The sequence below is a fragment of the Ranitomeya variabilis genome, chromosome 5, assembly GCF_051348905.1.
Source record: "Ranitomeya variabilis isolate aRanVar5 chromosome 5, aRanVar5.hap1, whole genome shotgun sequence".
In the NCBI taxonomy this organism is placed as follows: domain Eukaryota; kingdom Metazoa; phylum Chordata; class Amphibia; order Anura; family Dendrobatidae; genus Ranitomeya; species Ranitomeya variabilis.
In genome coordinates, this window is record NC_135236.1 from 624,821,678 (window position 1) to 624,842,409 (window position 20,732).

The 20,732-nt window shown below is 48.0% G+C and overlaps 1 protein-coding gene across 1 annotated transcript in view; it reads right to left on the bottom strand.

Moving 5' to 3' along the window:
• Positions 1–6,267: 6,267 nt before the first annotated feature.
• The window catches only part of SLU7 (spliceosome associated SLU7), a 43,224-nt gene continuing 28,759 nt past the window's right edge, over positions 6,268–20,732 (bottom strand). The window contains exons 11-16 of the mRNA XM_077266123.1: positions 19,432–19,571; positions 17,422–17,583; positions 14,460–14,564; positions 14,301–14,366; positions 12,867–12,968; positions 6,268–9,152 (exon numbers count right to left, since the gene is read on the bottom strand). Of these exons, the coding sequence (XP_077122238.1) occupies positions 8,973–9,152; positions 12,867–12,968; positions 14,301–14,366; positions 14,460–14,564; positions 17,422–17,583; positions 19,432–19,571 (755 nt within the window). The 3' untranslated portion in view covers positions 6,268–8,972. The remainder of the gene's footprint in view (positions 9,153–12,866; positions 12,969–14,300; positions 14,367–14,459; positions 14,565–17,421; positions 17,584–19,431; positions 19,572–20,732) is intronic.

Below are 20,732 nucleotides of genomic sequence, written 5' to 3' on the forward strand. Positions count from 1 at the left end.
CCAAGAAGGGTGCAAATCCCAAATTGTGGTCGGAGGATGTCTCCAAGGCCTTCTTATCTGTTAAGTCCCATTTTGCTAGCGCTCCCATTCTGCATCGTCCCGGTGTACATAAGCCCTTCATTATAGAAGTGGATGCCTCATCCGTCGGTGCTGGAGCGGTCCTCTTCCAAAAGGACGCTCAAGGTCAAAAGCATCCTTGCTTCTTTTCCTCCAAGACCTTCACTCCGGCGGAGAGGAGTTATTCCATCGGGGACAGGGAGTTGCTAGCAATGAAGTTGGCCTTTTCATAGTGGAGACACCTCCTGGAGGGGGCTCGCTTATCCTTCCAAGTTTACACTGACCACAAGAATTTGGTCTATTTGCAAACAGCCCAGCGGCTAAATTCTCACCAGGCTAGATGGTCCCTGTTCTTCTCCCGGTTCCACTTCACCCTTAATTTCTTATCTGGGGAGAAGAATGTTCATGCCGACGCTCTCTCCTGCTCCGTAGTGACATCAGAGGAGGAGGAGCCTCGGTTTATTGTCCCCTCTGAGAGTCTGAGAACTGTGGCTCCGGTGTTGCTAGAGTCTGTGCCCCCGGGCAAGACTTTGGAGACTATATTCGGGCGTGTGTCTCCTGCGCCAAGAATAGGGCTTTTTGACAACGGCCAGCTGGACTACTTTACCCCCTACCGGTGGCTGATAGGCCCTGGGAGATGGTCGGGATGGACTTTGTGGTTGGCTTACCCAAGTCCCGTAGCTGCACCGTTATTTGGGTAGTTACCGATCATTTTTCTAAAGTGGTGGATTTGGTGCCTCTCCCACATTTACCTTCTGCACGGGCCTTGGCAGCATTGTTTGTCAAACATGTCTTCCGCTTACACGGTATGCCTGACAAGATTGTCAGTGACTGGGGTCCCCAGTTTGTGTCTTGGTTCTGGAGAGAGCTTTGTCGCCTACTTAGTATTGAGCTGAATCTCTCTTCAGCATACCATCCCGAGATGAATGGGTTGGTAGAGAGGGCCAACCAGACCCTGGTCACATACCTACGACATTTTGTCTCAGCCAGGCAGGATGACTGGGCATCCCTGCTACCATGGGCGGAGTTTGCCTTGAACAACGGTGTAGCCAACTCCACTGGGCAGACCCCATTCCTCCCTAATTACAGCCAGCATCCCTGGGTTCCTGTGCCCATGCCTGTGTCTTCCGCCGACTCTAGGGTGGCAGACTGGGCAGTGGAAGCACGGGACATCTGGGACCGCATACAGGATGCCATCCGGGCTTCCAAGGAGAGAAAAATGGTCTCCGCCGATGCACATCGGCACCCCGCTCCGACCTTTGCTCTTGGCGACTTAGTATGGCTCTCCGCCCGCAATATCAGGCTGCAAGTTGAGTCCACTAAGTTTGTGCCTGGCTACTTAGGGCCCTTCAAAGTTCTAGAACAGGTTAACCCTGTGGTCTACCTTCTGGCTCTTCCTCTGCGCCTTGGTATCACCGACACCTTTCATGTGTCCCTCTTAAAGCCCGTTTACATGTCCCGGTTTTCCGAGTCATCTGCCGGGACATTGGGTTCGTCCACGGACGAGTACGAGGTAAATTCTATCTTGGGGTGCAAGGTGGTACGTGGCAAAGAGTACTATCTGGTGGACTGGAATGGTCATGGCCCAGAGGACAGAACCTGGGAACCTGTGGAGCACATTCGGGCTCCGCTGCTCATTGCAGCCTTTGAACGTAGCAAGGCCCAAGGAGGAGGGCCACGTTAGGTGTCGAGTTCCCGCCGCTGCACAGGGGGAATTTCGAACCATGTCCACTGCGGTCTCCCATTCTCCTTCAACCGCATTGGAACCTGCTCAGTGGAGACGTCAGTCCCAGGGTCTGTCTCAAGCTGATACTGTTCTCTTGGTTACTGCTGCCTTTTCAGGCTCTGCCTTTGTAGCCAGCACTGATCAGCAGCGAGCAGGCCTTTCAGGGACTAAGTCCTGCTTTTCTCATACTAAGCATGCCCATGGGACGACCTCCCATTGGAGGTCGGGGGTCACATGCTCAGGTCCTGTTGCGGCTCCTATTGGACCATCAGGAAGGTCTCGGAGCGCTACTACAATAAAAGGTTAAACTTACTAACGTGTGTGTGGATGTATGCCTGTCGATGGATGAAAGCTCCGAATCATTCCCATCCCTAGAGTTGTTGACTGCTCGCGAATGGTGGAAGCTACCTAGCGCCTGACAGTGCGATCCCGCACATTTAGCATTTTTGTATGGTATTTTAATCATAGAGAACAAAGATTCTGAGATACTTACGAACAATGAAAGCGTAAGCTCACACCGCCTCCTGTTTCTCAGCTATAGTAGGATGCTCTGGATAGTGTCAGCTGTACAAGATAAATTGGTAATCCAGGGTTCAGTCATAATCCATCTAACGGACTACATCTTTTGGTCTCATTTGAAGTGACATTCGATTAATAACTTTTAATTTTACAGGATATGACATGGCATAATTATAAAGTTTTGTTGCCTCCAAGTAGAAATCAGGAAATATTCATACATCTTCTACTTTGACCTTAAGTGGCCTTTGGATCCTATTCAGCTCCAAAATCTTATCACGGTCACAATAATTCAACAGTTTAGCAATGAAAGTTTGCCTCATGCGGCAGATTTCAAAGGAATACTGTACCCCCAAATATCACAAGAGAAAATGGAAAAAGGAGTCTGCTCCATAGGTGTCTCTAAGAAGTGTTTGTAGAAAATTATTTGTGTGCTTCCCTTTAGATCCTTCAGGTAGCACCGCAAGTATAATGTTACACCTTTGCGGGTGGTTCTCCAAATCCTTATTTCTATTCTTTTTGGCTACAAAGCAGATTCCAGAGCTTCACCTTGGCTATAAGCATGATGTTCACAACTTTAAAGTCATATTCCTGCCTCTCCATCATGTTCGTCCTCTGTAGCAAGTAAAATCTTAATTGAGCACTGAGCGTCAGTTAGTAATGGTCTTAAGAACATTTAATATCGTTGGATTCTCTGCAGCCACGTCACTGATGCTCTAAATGACGGAAACAAAATAATTCAATGATTTTGACTCGTTTATGGAGATCACATTTTCTCAAACATGCACTCTAGTCGGTGTGTGTTTAACATACACTGCTCAAAAAAATAAAGGGAACACTTAAACAACAGAATATAACTCCAAGTAAATCAAACTTCTGTGAAATCAAACTGTCCACTTAGGAAGCAACACTGTATGACAATCAATTTCACATGCTGTTGTGCAAATGGAATAGACAACAGATGGAAATTATTGGCAAATATCAAGACACTCAAAGGAGTGGTTCTGCAGGTGGGGACCACAGACCACATCTCAGTACCAATGCTTTTTAGCTGATGTTTTGGTCAGTTTTAAATCTTGGTTGTGCTTTCACACTCGTGGTAGCACGAGACGGACTCTACAACCCACACAAGTGGCTCAGGTAGTGCAGCTCATCCAGGATGGCACATCAATGAGAGCTGTGGCAAGGTTTGCTGTGTCTGTCAGCGTAGTGTCCAGAGGCTGGAGGCGCTACCAGGAGACAGGCCAGTACACCAGGAGATATGGAGTGAGCCACAGGAGGGCAACAACCCAGCAGCAGGACCGCTACCTCAGCCTTTGTGCAAGGAGGAACAGGAGGCGCACCGCCAGAGGCCTGCAAAATGACCTCAAGCAGGCCACAAATGTGCATGTGTCTGCACGAACAGTTAGAAACCGACTCCATGAGGATGGTCTGAGTGCCCAATGTCCACAGATTGGGGTTGTGCTCACAGCCCAACACAGTGCAGGACGCTTGGCATTTGCCACAGAACACCAGGATTGGCAAATTCGCCACTGGTGCCCTGTGCTCTTCACGGATGAAAGTAGGTTCACACTGAGCACATGTGACAGACGTGACAGAGTCTGGAGACGCCTGGGAAAGAGCGATCTGCTGCCTGCAGCATCCTTCAGCATGACCGGTTTGGCAGTGGGTCAGTAATGGTGCGGGGTGGCATTTCTTTGGAGGACCGCACAGCCCTCCATGTGCTCACCAGAGGTAGCCTGACTGCCATTAGGTACCGAGATGAGATCCTCAGACACCTTGTGAGACCATATGCTGGTGCGGTGGACTTGGGTTCCTCCTAATACAGGACAATGCCAGACCTCATGTGGCTGGAGCGTGTCAGCAGTTCCTGCAAGATTAAGGCATTGAAGCTATGGACTGGCCCACCCGTTCCCCAGATCTGAATCTGATTGAACACACCTGGAACATCATGTCTTGCACCACTCACCAACTTCACATTGCACCACAGACTGTCCAGGAGTTGGTGGATGCTTTAGTCCAGGTCTGGGAGGAGATCCCTCAGGAGACCATCTGCCGCCTCATCAGCAGCATGCCCAGGCGTTGTAGGGAGGTCATACAGGCACGTGGACGCCACACACTACGGAGCATCATTTCCTTGTTTTGAGGCATTTCCACTGAACTTGGATCAGCCTGCAATTTGATTTTCCACTTTGATTTTGAGTATTGTTCCAAATCCAGGCCTACGTGAGAAATTTTGATTTACATTGATAATTTTTATGTTTTATTGTTCAACGCATTCCACTATATAATGAACAGAGATTTACAACTGGAATATTTCATTCAGTGATATTTACAGTAAGATGTGGGATTTTAGTTTTCCTTTTATTTTTTTGAGCAGTGTATATTATTGAAAAGTGTACGCAATATCACACTATTTCCTATTTATTGTAATCATTGAATTATTGTGATAAAATTAATCGCCTTCTTTAAAGCCATATCTGAGCCCTTTAAATACTTGGCAAAACGCTGATGAAGGTCAGGTATTGACCGCAACGTCTCATTTACTTCTGGAATTTCTTCTCAATAAATAAGTTCTTGAACACACTTATTTGAGTGACAAGTATTTCTACATCACTGCTGACGGATTTGGTTATCTTACTTGTGCACCACCAGAATTCCAGAAGTGCTGTTTTCCTAATTACCTTAGTTCCCCCCAAAAATAGAACATAGTACCTACAGTCAAATATTGTGAAGGTTCAAAAATGTTTCTGGGTTGTCTTTTTGCCTCTAGGACTGGATGCTTTGACTGTGTGCAAAGCATCATGAAATCTGAAGATTACCAACCGACTTTGGGTCACACTGTAGTGCTCAGTATTGGAAAGCTGGGTTTGCGTACTATGTCATGGGTCTTCTAGCAGGACAATGAGTCATGACCCAAAACATACTTCAAGAAGCACCCAGAAATGGTTGGATACAAAGTGCTGGAGAGTTCTGAAGTGGCCAGAAAGGAGTCCGGGTCTAAATCCCATTGAACTTCTGTGAAAGCTTAAAATTGCTGTTGGGAGAAGGTGCTTTCAAATATGAGAGAACTGGAGTAGTTTGCAACAGAAGAGTGGTCAAAATTTCATAGTTGAGAGGTGTAAGAAGCTTGTTGATGGTCTTAGGAAGCAATTTATTGCAATTATTTATTCCAAACCGTGTGCCATCAAATATTAAGCAGAAAGTGACAATTTTGTCTGGCCCATTGCTAGGGTTTTGTGTGAAGTTGTTAAATTTTCCTTTTTTTCTTAGTTTTTAATATGTTGTGCCAATACACACAAAGCAAATAATCATGCGTATAACCAAACATGTTTAATTACCATAATTTTCTGGAAGAAATACTTCAATTTCAGGAACAATTTCAACGGTGCCAACACTTTCGCCCATGACTGCACATATGTATACATATCTATGTATGTGTATATTATAAATGTGCCCAGTCATATCACAGAAAACCTAAGTATACAATATAAATGTACAATGTAAAACTTATAGATTTACATATGCAACATCTTTCTGTGTGTATCCATATGTATGTGTGAGTAGATCCTCACACACATATATACATGTATCCACACACTTGTTTATCCAGATACTCAAACATATGCAAACTCTTATTCACGTGCATGTGTACCTGCACCCCCTTCCTCAACCACCCCATAATTGTGCATGTACATACACACAAAATGCTGCAGGAAGAGATGTAAAAGATGAAACTGGGGGAAGAGTGCAGTTTTTAAGAAACAAATAGATCAACTTGGGAGATGAAGCTGGATACATGTGACAAATGTACAACAATACTGTAACGTGAGAGGTGGAACCACTGTGCCGCAGTCTGACGAGAGGCTGGAGGGGCGCGACTACGAGACCACCTGACTCTTCACTAGAGCCCCTGATGGGGGAGTTAAGCTTGGCTCCCGATGGACACCAGGTGCTACTCCACCTCAGACGAATGGCAACTGACCCTCAAGGGATATGTAGCCGAGATGACTCAGTAGGAGAGTACAGCTGATACAGGTAGGCAGGGCAGGAACCACAGATGCAGATGGGTATGGCTGCTATACAGATAAGCACTGGCAGGTGCGGGCTGGTCCGATTGGCGGTTCCGGCTGATATACAGACTGGCATGCATGGCAGGTACTAGCAAAGACTGACAGGAACAAGGCAAGAACACGGCGGTAGGGCTAGTGACGGGCAGACACAAGCGGGTACAAACTGGGACCTGAGAACTAGCAAGCGTGCAGGAAACAGACTAACAACGTTGCACAGGAAAATATATGCAGGTGCCTTGGCTGGGGACACTTCTTTGGGGGCACTATCCTGAAGTAGAAAACGCGTGTGAGACTCGGGCCGTGGCGGTGAGTGAGCTGGCATCTCTGCAGGGGGAGAGAAGCGTGCAGGGACGCCGGCGCTACAAGTACTACAATACAAAACGGATATGAGCGGAACTATAATAAATTGGGATATGAGTGGTACTATAAAACATATGGATTCTAGCAGGACTATAATATGTTGGGATAGGAGCGGTACTATAAGAACATATTGGGATATGAGTAGTATTGTAGCACACGGGGATGGGAGCGGTACTATAATACAGAGGGTTAGAAGCAGTACTATAATGTATTGGGATAGGAAAGGTAGTATAATGTATAGTGACAGGGGCGGTACTATAATGTATAGTGATAGGAGCGGTATTATAATACCGAGGGATAGGAGCGGTCCTATAATACAGAGGGATAAGAGCGGTACTATAATACAGAAGGGATAAGAGCGGTACTATAATACAGAGGGATAGGAGTGGTCCTATAATACAGAGGGATAGGAGCGGTACTACAATACAGAAGGGATAAGAGCGGTACTATAATACAGAGGGATAGGAGTGGTCCTATAATACAGAGGGATAGGAGCGGTACTACAATACAGAAGGGATAAGAGCGGTACTATAATCCAGAGGGATAGGAGTGGTCCTATAATACAGAGGGATAGGAGCGGTACTACAATACAGAAGGGATAAGAGCGGTACTATAATACAGAGGGATAGGAGCGGCACTATAATAGAGGGATAGGAGCGGCACTATAATAGAGGGATAGGAGCTAGCAGAGAAGGAAAAGCTGCCTAAGTACAGCAACATGTAAACAGCCGGCATGGAGGCACTGAACAAAAAAACTGGGGAAAGCAAAAGGTAGAAAGAAACCAAATAAATCCAGTACAGATTAGTTTATATAAAAGTAAATGGACTTGGGGTCAGAAAACCCTTGTAAGGCTATGTGCAAACAGCAAGGGCATTTTCCTGAGGCAGCTTGGCCTTCATCCTTGCGGTTCGCAACTAACTCGAAACTGTCAAGAAGAATGGACAGGTCTCTTATTTTCACCACTTCAGGGTTCTGAACCATGAAGTGGTTACAAGTGACACAAATCAGAACATGTAGTCAGCAGTATTGTTTTTTTTCGGGTGGGTTCCGGGTAGAATCTGCCTGAACAAGATGCCATATGCACCTACCCCAACAGTGCAGTCGCTTTCCTGACCGATTCCTTTACTGGAGATTTCTCCCCATCCAGCCCCTTCTATTATCACATATGACGGCGCTCTATCAGAATTTTACAGCACTGACTTCAAGTTAATTTTCTTTTTCGTGAAAGTCAAATCAAAACTCATTTAGGTGTGAGTAGGGGAGCTAATCCTCCAGAGATAAAAGCCTGTAGGCATCTGAGAGTCGGAGCCATCATGTGGGGGCAGTGATGATGGGGAGATAGATGGTAAGTAGGCCCTATGGTGGCATGATCGTGGTAAGACATTAACTGTGCCACCCACACTGGGCAGAACCTGTAAGCTCAAAGGCTTGTTCTCCGGCCAGATGTGTAGTGTGGTTTGGTGGATGCCATTGTTGACCAGGTACCTTCTGCAAGACCAGAGAGTGTGGCCAGTTGTGCCCATTAGGGTTGGCCGCCATCATTAAAGAGCCACCCTACAGTAATACAGAGTGTTGCTGGGCTGCGGGTCAGAGGGAAGCTCTCCCTGGTAAATTAGCCATGGGTTGGAGATTTGATCCTTGCCAGCACTACAGACCAAGTAGATTCAGGTGGTCAATTTAAGGCAACTCATCTGAGACTATGAAAATTATAATTTTAAAAGGGATTGTCCCGTCTTAGGCTGGAAGTACGGTAAATTGTGTTTTAAATTCTCTGCTTATTAAGAATTCTGCTTCCTGTCAGTGACGGAAATACGGTTCATATCCGTGGGATGAAAAGCTCATGGAAATATTATTTATTGTAGGCAATGTCTCTGAGCTGAATGCAGAAGCAGCTCATTTATCCATCCACAGACTAGGGCAGGATTTAAGTCCACCTTAAAAACGTGATGTAGCTGTTGTGTCCTAGATTATAAATGCTCATCACACGTGGGATTTAGGTGACAATACCATTACCTACACTGGACAACTCCCACCATTTATTTCTGAAGCAAAAGTAATTTGACCGCAGTCATCACCAGTGAATTAGCCATTATTGATGTGGACTATTTAATGAGATATAAACCAGCTCCTCATTATACACGGTATAATGTGGATGACAGCGCAGAGGACACTTATATTACAATCTATACAGACTGGGCATCAGGAATAAGAAGCGATTAGTTGTGAAGTACACGGGGGATCACTGTCCGAGGAACGAGGCCATTGGGTCATCAGGCCTCGGTCTCTTCATTCTGTAGGCCTCCATCTCCTCCTCTGTAGGCTCCCGGGTCTCGTATATGCTGTTATATGCTCTCTTCCTCTCGTCTATTTGCAGCAATTCTTTAACATGTTTAAGACGAGCTTCCTCTGCATTCAGCGCCTGCAGTGAGAGAGTAATGGGGTCACAACATCCGCATGTATCAGACAGGACATCATTTAGGTTTCCATCTACTGCAGGGAGCACATGGTCAAAGAGGACGGCAGTGCAAAGTGGGAAGTCCTGCATAACTGCAGCAGAAAAAGAGCCGGAGGGAGGAATCCCCCTGTGAAATAAACATCATACCACCTTTTATAAGAGGATCACAATCTAATTTTTCCATTCCTGCACTGATGGATTTCTAGCCCTCCATCCTTTTCTCCTTTTTGAGCTTGTATAAATAAGCAATTTGCAGTTTACTGTGTATCAAAGTGTGCAGTTCTTGAGATATTCTCTTTTGAATACAGCTGGTTGCCTCGCACACCGACCACTGCTGCTGTGTAGCTTGTAAGCGCTGCTCTGAATTTAGCTAAGATCAGGAGGTAACTGCGTGCTCCACAGATTCTGACCAGCTTCAAAATAGTGCTTACAAGCGCAATAAATGAAGCTTGTAAGCACTGTGCTTGCTCTGCTGTCAAGCAGCAGTGGTCGGTCTCCAAGGCAACAAGCTGTGTACAAAAGAAATTTGTTCCATTTCTCAAGAACAGGTGAAACTTGTAATAAGCAGTAAATTGCAACATTGTTTGTATCTAACAAGTGCTATACGACAATATCCACTAAAGAGGGTGGGAATAAGTGTTTAAGGTGGCCCTAGATTTGTCACGTGGACATTTTATTGAATGTTTTCTATGTACATGACTGTTTTGGTCTTTTCTGTGTCATAATAAAGACTTATGTTAAAAAAAAAAAAATCTTCTAGCCCTTCATACTGATATAGGTTACTAGCTATTGAACCCGTTCTACGCCCGGGTGGCGAGCATTTATATTGGTATATGGTCTCCATCCTGGTATGTGCTGCTCCCATTTTGCTCTCCCATCCTGTCATGTGCTGCTCCCATTTTGCTCTCCCATCCTGTCATGTGCTGCTCCATCCTGCATCCCCATCCTGTCATGTGCTGCTCCACCGTGTCATGTGCTGCTCCATCCTGCATCCCCATCCTGTCATGTGCTCCCATCCTGCGCCCCCATCCTATCACGTGCTGCTCCATCCTGCGCCCCCATCATTGCGGGCGGCTGTGCGGAGTGCGGGCGGCTGTGCGGAGTGCGGGCGGCTGTGCGGAGTGCGGGCGGCTGTGCGGAGTGCGGGCGGCTGTGCGTGGCGCTGCTGGGTGCGGGCGGCTGTGGGTGCTGTGCTGGGTGCGGTGGCTGTGCTGGGTGCAGCGGCTGTGTGTGGCTGTGGGCGGCGGCTGTGCGCGGCTGTGCTGGGTGTGGCGGCTGTGCTGGGTGCGGCGGCTGTGGGTGGCTGTGCTGGGTGCAGCGGCTGTGCGTGGCTCTAGGCAGCTGTGCGTGGCTGTGGGCGGCTGTGCGTGGCTGTGCTGGGTGCGGCGGCTGTGCTGGGTGCGGTGGCTGTGCTGGGTGCGGCGGCTGTGCGTGGCTGTGCAGGGTGCGGCGGCTGTGCAGGGTGCGGCGGCTGTGCAGGGTGCGGCGGCTGTGCAGGGTGCGGCGGCTGTGCTGGGTGCGGCGGCTGTGCGTGGCTGTGAGCGGCTGTGCTGGGTGCGGCGGCTGTGCTGAGTGCGGGCGGCTGTATGTGGCGCGGCTGTGCGTGGCTGTGCTGGGTGCGGGCGGCTGTGGGTGGCTGTGCTGGGTGCGGCGGCTGTGGACGGCTGTGCTGGGTGCGGTGGCTGTGCTAGGTGCAGCGGCTGTGCGTGGCTGTGGGCGGCTGTGCTGGGTGCGGCGGCTGTGCGTGGCTGTGCTGGGTGCGGTGGCTGTGGTTGGTGCGGCGGCTGTGCGTGGCTGTGCTGGGTGCGGCGGCTGTGGACGGCTGTGCTGGGTGCGGTGGCTGTGCTGGGTGCAGCGGCTGTGCGTGGCTGTAGGCGGCTGTGTGTGGCTGTAGGCGGCTGTGCTGGGTGCGGCGGCTGTGGACGGCTGTGCTGGGTGCGGTGGCTGTGCTGGGTGCGGCAGCTGTGCGTGGCTGTGGCGGTTGTGCTGGGTGCGGCGGCTGTGCTGGGTGCGGCGGCTGTGCGTGGCTGTGCTGGGTGTGGCGGCTGTGGACGGCTGTGCTGAGTGCGGCGGCTGTGCTGGGTGCAGTGGCTGTGGGCAGCTGTGCGTGGCTGTGCTGGGTGCGACGGCTGTGCTGGGTGCGGCGGCTGTGGGCAGCTGTGCGTGGCTGTGGGCGGCTGTGCGTGGCTGTGCTGGGTGCGGCGGCTGTGCGTGGCTGTGCTGGGTGCGGCGGCTGTGCTGGGTGCGGTGGCTGTGCGTGGCTGTAGGCGCCTGTGCGTGGCTATGGGCGGCTGTGCTGGGTGCAGCGGCTGTGCGTGGCTGTAGGCGGCTGTGCTGGGTGCGGTGGCTGTGCGTGGCTGTAGGCGCCTGTGCGTGGCTATGGGCGGCTGTGCTGGGTGCAGCGGCTGTGCGTGGCTGTAGGCGGCTGTGCTGGGTGCGGCGGCTGTGCGTGGCTGTGCTGGGTGCGGTGGCTGTGGTGGGTGCGGCGGCTGTGGGTGGCTGTGCTGGGTGCGGCGGCTGTACTGGGTGCGGCGGCTGTGTGTGGCTGTGGGCGGCTGTGCGTGGCTGTGCTGGGTGCGGCGGCTGTGCTGGGTGCGGCGGCTGTGCGTGGCTGTGCTGGGTGCGGTGGCTGTGGTGGGTGCGGTGACTGTGGACGTAAGTGGCGTAAGTAACAAATAGCTGTGGCATGAAGTGCCACAGCCTCATGGCACAGCAATTTGTTACTTGCGGAGGGTGAGTATACTTACCTGTCCCGTTCCACCGACGCCATTCCGGGCCATAAATATCCCCCTGCTCCCGGAATCGGCGCCTGCGCAGTCCGCGCTTTCCAGCGCCATTTTCTTGAAGACACATTGCAGTGTGTCTTCAAGAAAATGGCGCCGGAAAGCGCGGACTGCGCAGGCCCCTTTTCCGGCACCAGGAGGACAGATTTTCTGTGTCCTCCTGGTGCCGGAAAAGGCGCCTGCGCAGTCTGCGCCATTTTCTTGAAGACACACTGCAATGTGTCTTCAAGAAAATGGCGCCGGAAAGCGCGGACTGCGCAGGCGCCGATTCCGGGAGCAGGGGGATATTCATGGCCCGGAATGGCGTCGGTGGAACGGGACAGGTAAGTATACTCACCCTCCGCCTCCTGGCTCGTACCTGTTTCTCTGTTGGAGATCGCGGTGTGCGTTCAGCGCTTACGCATACCGCGATCTCCTGGGAGCGTCGCTCTGTGGGGTCCAGACTGCGCCGGCGCTTGCGCAGTCTATAAAGGCTTCGGACAGAGTGACGCTCCCAGCGTTATATTATAGATATGGGTGAGGGTTTGGGGACAGGGAGCAAAATGATTCATCTGAACCTCTGTATCCATTTGTCTCCGGCCCAAAATTTCTGCCTCTCTTAAAACAGTGCGATGGGAATTAAAGGGCCACAAAATGGTCTATGACCTTCACATCCGCATTGTGGCATCAGAACAAGCGGTTGATCAGAGCCGGTGACATTTTCCCCACAACAGACCAGGCCGGTTCCCGTGTCCTTACCACATGTAAAGCACTAGGTGGCAGATCCACACTTGTCTGCAGCCAATCCTCTAGATCTACACCAGGCGCACCACCCTCAGACAAGGAGATGGCAAGGGGAGGACTGGGGTCATTTTTCTTTGCACTGGGAAGGACACAGATGAGCAATTTTCCATACCTTTTTAAGCTTTTCCTGCTTCTTTCTCTCTTCACCCTCACTATCCGAACCACCACTCTTGCGGTGCTTTTTCTTCTTTTTCTTCATTTTTTCTTGATGAATCTGTCATCAGGAAAGATGCACCCATGAAAAAGCTTCTGGTGTGAAAATACTAATGATGGCGCTATACAAATAATCCTAATAAATGTCCCTTGTTGGATGGGAACGGCCGGTCTTTGGGATCATGCACTGGGATAGCATGGTCTCTACATATAATGGGACATCACTTGCTTTGTTGAGCACGGGGGGCACTGGTATGACTGGCAGAAGATTCTTGTGATACTCTCGCTATGCCCAAGAGGTGCCAGATAGGAGACATCTGACCACTGTAATCATGACTGTATTGGTTGTATATGTCTAATGAATTTACTATGTGTTTTGAAGAAATGTTATATTTAAAGGATATCTTTAGAGGGTCAAGAGGATTTTGCCAACGCATCTGAGAATAGTATAATGTAGAGACAAGAGCCGGATTTCAGCGATGTGTCACTTACTGAGCTGCTTGCTATAGTTTTGATAAAATGATTGTGTTAATCAGCATAGATTATCACTAGAGGACTAGTATACTAGTTAACCATATTCATGAGCTCTGTATAAACCCCATTGGCAGCTTTCTGTCTATGCACAGTGAACACATACAGTGGTCATCAGTGGTGTGAGCAGGGTTATACAGAGCTCAGCATTGAGAGAACTGGTATCAAAGTAGTAGATAAAACAGTGATTTTAGCAAAACTATTACATGCAGCCTACTAAGTGATAAATCACTGAAATCAGGATCTGATGCTGCTCTTCGATAGATTAGCAAAAACCTGGTGCCAGATTCTCTTCAGGTTCCTGCACATGACCGTATTATCGGTCCAAGTGCAATCTGACAAAACGTCAGATCGCACTCAGACCAATGTTAATCTTTGGGGCTGTGCACATGTACGTTTTTTCCTGGGACAGAGCCGGTCCAGGGAAAAAATAAAATAAAAGAATTGCAGCATGCCCGAGTATGTTCTGATATTCAACTCACACTCAGCCATCCATCAATGAGTGTGGGAAACATCAGACTGCACTCGCATGACATCTGAGTGCAGTCTGCTTTCCATGGACTGATTGAAAGATGGGGAACTATTTTCCCCATCCGTGAGAATCAGATCAGACTATGAGCAGATTGTGATTTGCACAATTGACCTGACCTAGCCTTAATGAGATCATTTGTGTAAGAGATCGTGTGTATACGGACAGGGAATCACATCACCAATGTTATACTGGGGAATACCTCATGACTGGACTCATTCTGGAGCGCTGCGAGTCTTCCTCCTTATTGGGATGGATCCGAGAACCCAGACATTTGACCGCTTTGCACCTATTCGTTTCTGGTACAATGGAGAACTGCCAGTGAATACTAACCTCCACCAATGTCTTGGGCTTGGACATCTCTTCAGCTTCCAGCTCCTCTTCACAGAGATCAGTATTCTAGCCAAAAAGCAAACACCTGTGTTACCATGTGTGACCAGACTCATTCATGTCTTGGTGTATCACTAAACCACTCGTACATATTCAGCTTACATTGGTGCTCTTCCCAGCTTCCCCAGTGCAATAAGACATCTTGACAAAGGAATGGCAACACTTGTAGCCCCATCTTCCATCTTTCCAAAATGAGCCCCAAATACACTAAACAGGAGAAAAACAAATTAAAAAAAATTCTAGAAAATAAACAGTTTATAAATAACATGCCCATTTTTTAATTTTGTTTCTCTATTATGGAGATCTTAGCAATCAAGTATCTGCACCTAATAAATTAACCTTAGACAAGTCCAAGTGAGAGTTATTACATAGTGGTCACTGGGGGGCGTGTACTTCTACCTCCTTTATGACACAGACCAATCATAAGCAGGAAGCAACATAGAAGTGCAGAAGGATCTGTGATGATGTCATCAGGGTCACATGACCTGAGTCCACAGGTCCTGGCAGCTGGAGTGTGCAGCATACACAGGTACTGAAGGTATATAACACAGCACAGAAGTTCTGGAACAGTAAGTGTAGTGGTCAAGGCAAGTACCGTAGATCAGCTCCAACTTAAAAGTAATGGACGCAAATCTGAAGTTTTCGGCATCAGCTGCCACAGATTGAACAGAGCTACTAGCAGATGATAGGAGGGCACTGGACCCCCCACACATGATCTTCATTACCTATCCATTAGAGGGGTCAGTAATTTCATATGGCGACTCCTCTTAGGTTACAATATTCTCTACTAATGAAGGTCTTTCCAGGGCCACTGTAACTTAATATATCCAATGTACAAAAGCACAGGCATGTGTGCAGCAATTATCCAGTACAAGACCTGTAAATCCCATCTATGGCTCTCTGTGTAGTTATTAATTGGGGAATTGCTGTAAGTACTATTTTGCCAGTATAGAATAAGCCAATGTAAGAAGAAGAAAATTACGTAGTGGGGTTACCAGTAGTGATGAGCGAGTATACTCGTTGCTCGGGTTTTCCAGAGCACGCTCGGGTGACCTCCGAGTATTTGTTATTGCTCGGAGATATAGTTTTCATCACCTCAGTTGCATGATTTACAGCTTCCAGATACGCTGAATACATGTGAGGAATGCCTGTTTGTTAGGGAATTCCCACATCTGGAAGCCGTAAATCATGCAACTGAGGCGATGAAAACTTATCTTGGAGCAATAACAAATACTCGGAGGTCACCCGAGCGTGTTCAGGAAAACCCGAGCAACGAGTACACTCGCTCATCACTAGTTACCAGAACTACACCACACCATCTTTAGAACATATATATATATATATATATGCCATAGACCGTTATCCAAAACTACTGGCAACAAGTCTGCACCACAGGACTGGCGTATAGCAAATGTGGTGCCAATATTCAAAAAAGGGGCAAAAACTGAACTCGATAATTATAGGCCAGTAAGCTTAACCTCTACTGTGGGTAAAATCCTGGAGGGGATTCTAAGGGATGCTATGCTGGAGTATCTGAAGAGGAATAACCTCATGACCCAGTATCAGCACGGGTTTACTAGGGACCGTTCATGTCAGACTAATTTGATCAGCTTCTATGAAGAGGTAAGTTCCGGACTGGACCAAGGGAACCCAGTGGACGTAGTGTATATGGACTTTTCCAAAGCTTTTGATACGGTGCCACACAAAAGGTTGTTACATAAAATGAGAGTAATGGGGATAGGGGAAAATATGTGTAAGTGGGTTGAGAGCTGGCTCAGGGATAGGAAACAAAGGGTGGTTATTAATGGAGCACACTCGGACTGGGTTGCGGTTAGCAGTGGGGTACCACAGGGGTCAGTATTGGGCCCTCTTCTTTTTAACATATTTATTAATGACCTTGTAGGGGGCATTCAGAGTAGAATTTCAATATTTGCAGATGACACTAAACTCTGCAGGGTAATCAATACAGGGGAGGACAATTTTATATTACAGGATGATTTATGTAAACTAGAAGCTTGGGCTGATAAATGGCAAATGAGCTTTAATGGGGATAAATGTAAGGTCATGCACTTGGGTAGAAGTAATAAGATGTATAACTATGTGCTTAATTCTAAAACTCAGGGCAAAACCGTCAATGAAAAAGAACTGGGTGTATGGGTGGATGACAAACTCATATTCAGTGGCCAGTGTCAGGCAGCTGCTACAAAGGCAAATAAAATAATGGGATGTATTAAAAGAGGCATAGATGCTCATGAGGAGAACATAATTTTACCTCTATACAAGTCACTAGTTCGACCACACTTAGAATACTGTGCACAGTTCTGGTCTCCGGTGTATAAGAAAGACATAGCTGAACTGGAGCGGGTGCAGAGAAGAGCGACCGAGGTTATTAGAGGACTGGGGGGTCTGCAATACCAAGATAGGTTATTACACTTGGGGCTATTTAGTTTGGAAAAACGAAGACTAAGGGGTGATCTTATTTTAATGTATAAATATATGAGGGGACAGTACAAAGACCTTTCTGATGATCTTTTTAATCATAGACCTGAGACAGGGACAAGGGGGCATCCTCTACGTCTGGAGGAAAGAAGGTTTAAGCATAATAACAGATGCCGATTCTTTACTGTAAGAGCAGTGAGACTATGGAACTCTCTGCCGTATGATGTTGTAATGAGTGATTCATTAATTAAATTTAAGAGGGGACTGGATACCTTTCTGGAAAAGTATAATGTTACAGGGTATATACACTAGATTCCATGATAAGGCTTTGATCCAGGGAACTAGTCTGATTGCCGTATGTGGAGTCGGGAAGGAATTTTTTTCCCCATGGTGGAGTTACTCTTTGCCACATGGGTTTTTTTTGCCTTCCTCTGGATCAACATGTTAGGGCATGTTAGGTTAGGCTATGGGTTGAACTAGATGGACTTACAGTCTTCCTTCAACCTTAATAACTATGTAACTAAGTCAATGCTATATGACCAGGATAGAAATGCAAGTTTATAATCACTGCTAGCAGAAAAGAAACCTGGCAGCAAATATATTGTTTGAAGGCTCCGTCACTGACCGTGTGGTTATTTATGAGAACGTCTTCCTCATACTTGGAGCGGGCGATGGCTTTCTCCTGCCCCTTGATGACAGTGCCATGTCTGGAGTATTCCACGTAGTCCTCGGTCTGAGCTAGAAGTAGCTCCGCAGGTGGAACATCCAAATGCTCCTGTCCTCCATACTGTAAGACAACAAAGCCAGGATCTTCTGAATTAGGGGACGAAGTCAGTTATCCCTCCGCACATGAATAATTTACAATTAATAGGAGGTTTCATATCTGATAAGAACACAGTAGTGTGGAAACTAAGGCCCCGATTCAGGAAGACTGGATTTTCTCACTGGTCTTGACAAAGGGACGTAGTGGAGTCATAAGCTCCTCTCTTCATAATTCCAGAGCGCATGATGAGTGGCGTGTGCCAAGCCAACAATCCTACTCCAGTCAGGGACTGGAGAGAGAGATTTCTGATGTAGGGAAAGCCACAGCTCATCATTAATTAGAAAAGCTGTGGCGTCACGCACCCACGTCAGTTTCACCTATTTCTGCGGAGTCTAAAAGAACTGGTGAGAAAACTCAAGAAGTTACACACATTTGACTCTTTGCAGCTTTACAAAAGTTTGTTTTGTTTTTTTTTGTTTTTTTTTTACACCATTTTTTTGTCTTAAAATGCTTTTGATGAATCAGGGCCGAAGTGTTAGTAGCTTCCCATAGGAAGCCTTCTGCACATTGTCCCTGAGCGCACAGATGATTGCCACTTTAAGTGTGCACCGTAGCTTATGTGACAGCTGAATACAGAGGCACAGCAATGTACATCACCCTCATCATAGTGCCAGGAGACCTGCGTCTTCAAGGAAAATGTGTCAACAGAACACGATCTACCTTACTTTTTAAACCGGATTTTTGTGTGAAATGTAGAATATCTTCTTTAAACAATTTGGCTTTTTTTACTGTGATAATTTGAAAAACAAATTGCAAAAGTTAAAAAAAAAACAACACACATTTACCAGAAAAAGCTAATTTCAACATTAAGTCATGTTTCTCAAGACACTCTCCCTTTAAGCTGAAATTTTTTTACACCTTATGTCCTGTCCAATGGGGTCTTGCTATTAACCACTTCACAACCTAGGGGATTGTACTTTTGATTGACGCCATTGATTTTACTATACTAGGTACTGGAAAACAGGAAAAAAAAATTCAAAGTGCGGTGAAATTTCAAAAAAGTGCAATTCTACGGAGAAGAGATTTCAGCACCGAGATCTCATCTCTCGAGAACTTGGTCCCAAGATCTCTATCTGCGCATGCGCCGCCTCCCGGCGGCCATTTTCCCGAAGTCCACCGCACAGGAGCCCCCCACAGCACCGGAGACGCCAGCATCACTGGAGACACCCCTACAGCACAGAAGCCCCCCCTGCAGCACAGGGCCCCCCCCTGCAGCACAGGAGCCCCCCCCTGCAGCACAGGAGCCCCCCCCTGCAGCACAGGAGCCCCCCCCCTGCAGCACAGGAGCCCCCCCCCCCCCCCTGCAGCACAGGAGCCCCCCCCCCCCCCTGCAGCACAGGAGCCCCCCCCCCCCTGCAGCACAGGAGCCCCCCCCCCGCAGCACAGGAGCCCCCCCCCCCCGGCAGCACAGGAGCCCCCCTACAGCAGCGGAGACGCCAGCATCACTGGAGACACCCCTACAGCACAGGAGCCCCCCTGCAGCACAGACACCTGCACACACACCCCCCCCCCCCCTCATCCCAGCCTGCAGCAACCCTCCACTCCTGCCTCCTCCAGAAGCGACCCTGGGGCCCCGCTTCACCGCAGCCGCCACCCCCGGTAAGCAATAAGACGCATGGATTATAAGAAGCAGCACCATTTTATTAAAAAAGTTTTTTTCCTATTTTTCTCCCCAAACTTTGGGGTGCGTCTTATAATCTGGAGCGTTATACAAAGCAAAAAATACGGTATTTGTTGGCTGCTCCATGCTATATCACAACACACATGTATTTTATTTTTTCTTGTTTATTTGCAGGCATTAAATGCACTTACTCTTTCCAGGATGCTCTTTTTCTGCTCTTCCTTGAAGTCTTCTTTCTTAACTTTGAACGATTTGCTTAGGACTTCCAGTTTGGTAGGATCAGCCTGCAGATGTACATCCGAACCCTTCTCATACGCCTCCCAGGCAAACACTGTGCGATAGGAAATTATACACAACAATAAATGAGCGTTTGTCATCTGTGAGATGTATGTGTTCCATCAGAACGGCCCTTTCCACATGTCCCATTAGAGAGCCAGCGCAGCGACTGCATGTGAATTACTGCTTGGGGTTTATCATTGCAAGTACAGGTGCAGCACAGCAACAATTGACACTCCGCATACGGCTACCACGGGTTGGGGCCTCATGTAGTAGAACCCCTAGAATAAAACCAGACTGGCTGCTGGCCGAAACTCCAGCCACCTGTGCGCACCAAAAGCCATGTGATTTTGCTTCTTTATTGCGTAGATGTTGGCATTGGGCAGAGGCTTCGCAGTGTGTTTAATTGCGCTTCTGATTTTACCATTAAAGAGGTTGTCCACTACTAGGACAAACCCTTCTTAAACTAAGAGCTCGGCCCTGATAAAATAATAAAGCCTATACTCGCATCTCGTCCAGGCTCTGTTCCAGGGGTCTCGGCACTCGCGGTCCCGGGTCTGTGATGCCGTGTTGTGACATGTGGTGCCCAATCAGCGCTGGCGTCACTGTCCCCACCACTGTACAAACTGAACATGAAGCAGAAGTCTGGGCTGCAGCCGATCTCAGACTTCCTCTTCATTTCGACAGGAGGCGAGGACAGTGACGCCTGCGCTGATGGGGCACCGGGCATCAAGTCTCATTCCACCGCATCACAGTCCTGGGGCCGCGAGTTCTGACTCCGCTGGACCGGCGCCGGCACAGGAGGCGAGTATACGGTAGCTTTATTTTATCAGGGCTGAACATTTAATTCAAGAAAGGGTTGTCCTAGTAATGGAGAACTTCTTTAGAGGGCATCTGTCACCACATTTGACCTATGTAAACTATTATATGGGCATACAGGTTATAGACCGCTGAAAACAGTCCCCCCTGTGTGTCTCATATCAGATGCCTTGTTGTTGAGAAATCTTTTATCACTTTATATAAACAACCTCTTAGAGGCTCCAGGGAGGACGCGCTCCCCAACCCGATTTGAAATTTACTATGAATACATAGTGTACATAAAAAGCTGCCGATCAGTGGTGTAAGTGGGGTTATACTGAGCTCAACATTCTTAGCACCGCTATATCTGCAACAGATAAAACAGGGATTTTTATCACAACTGTTGCACCCAGTAAAC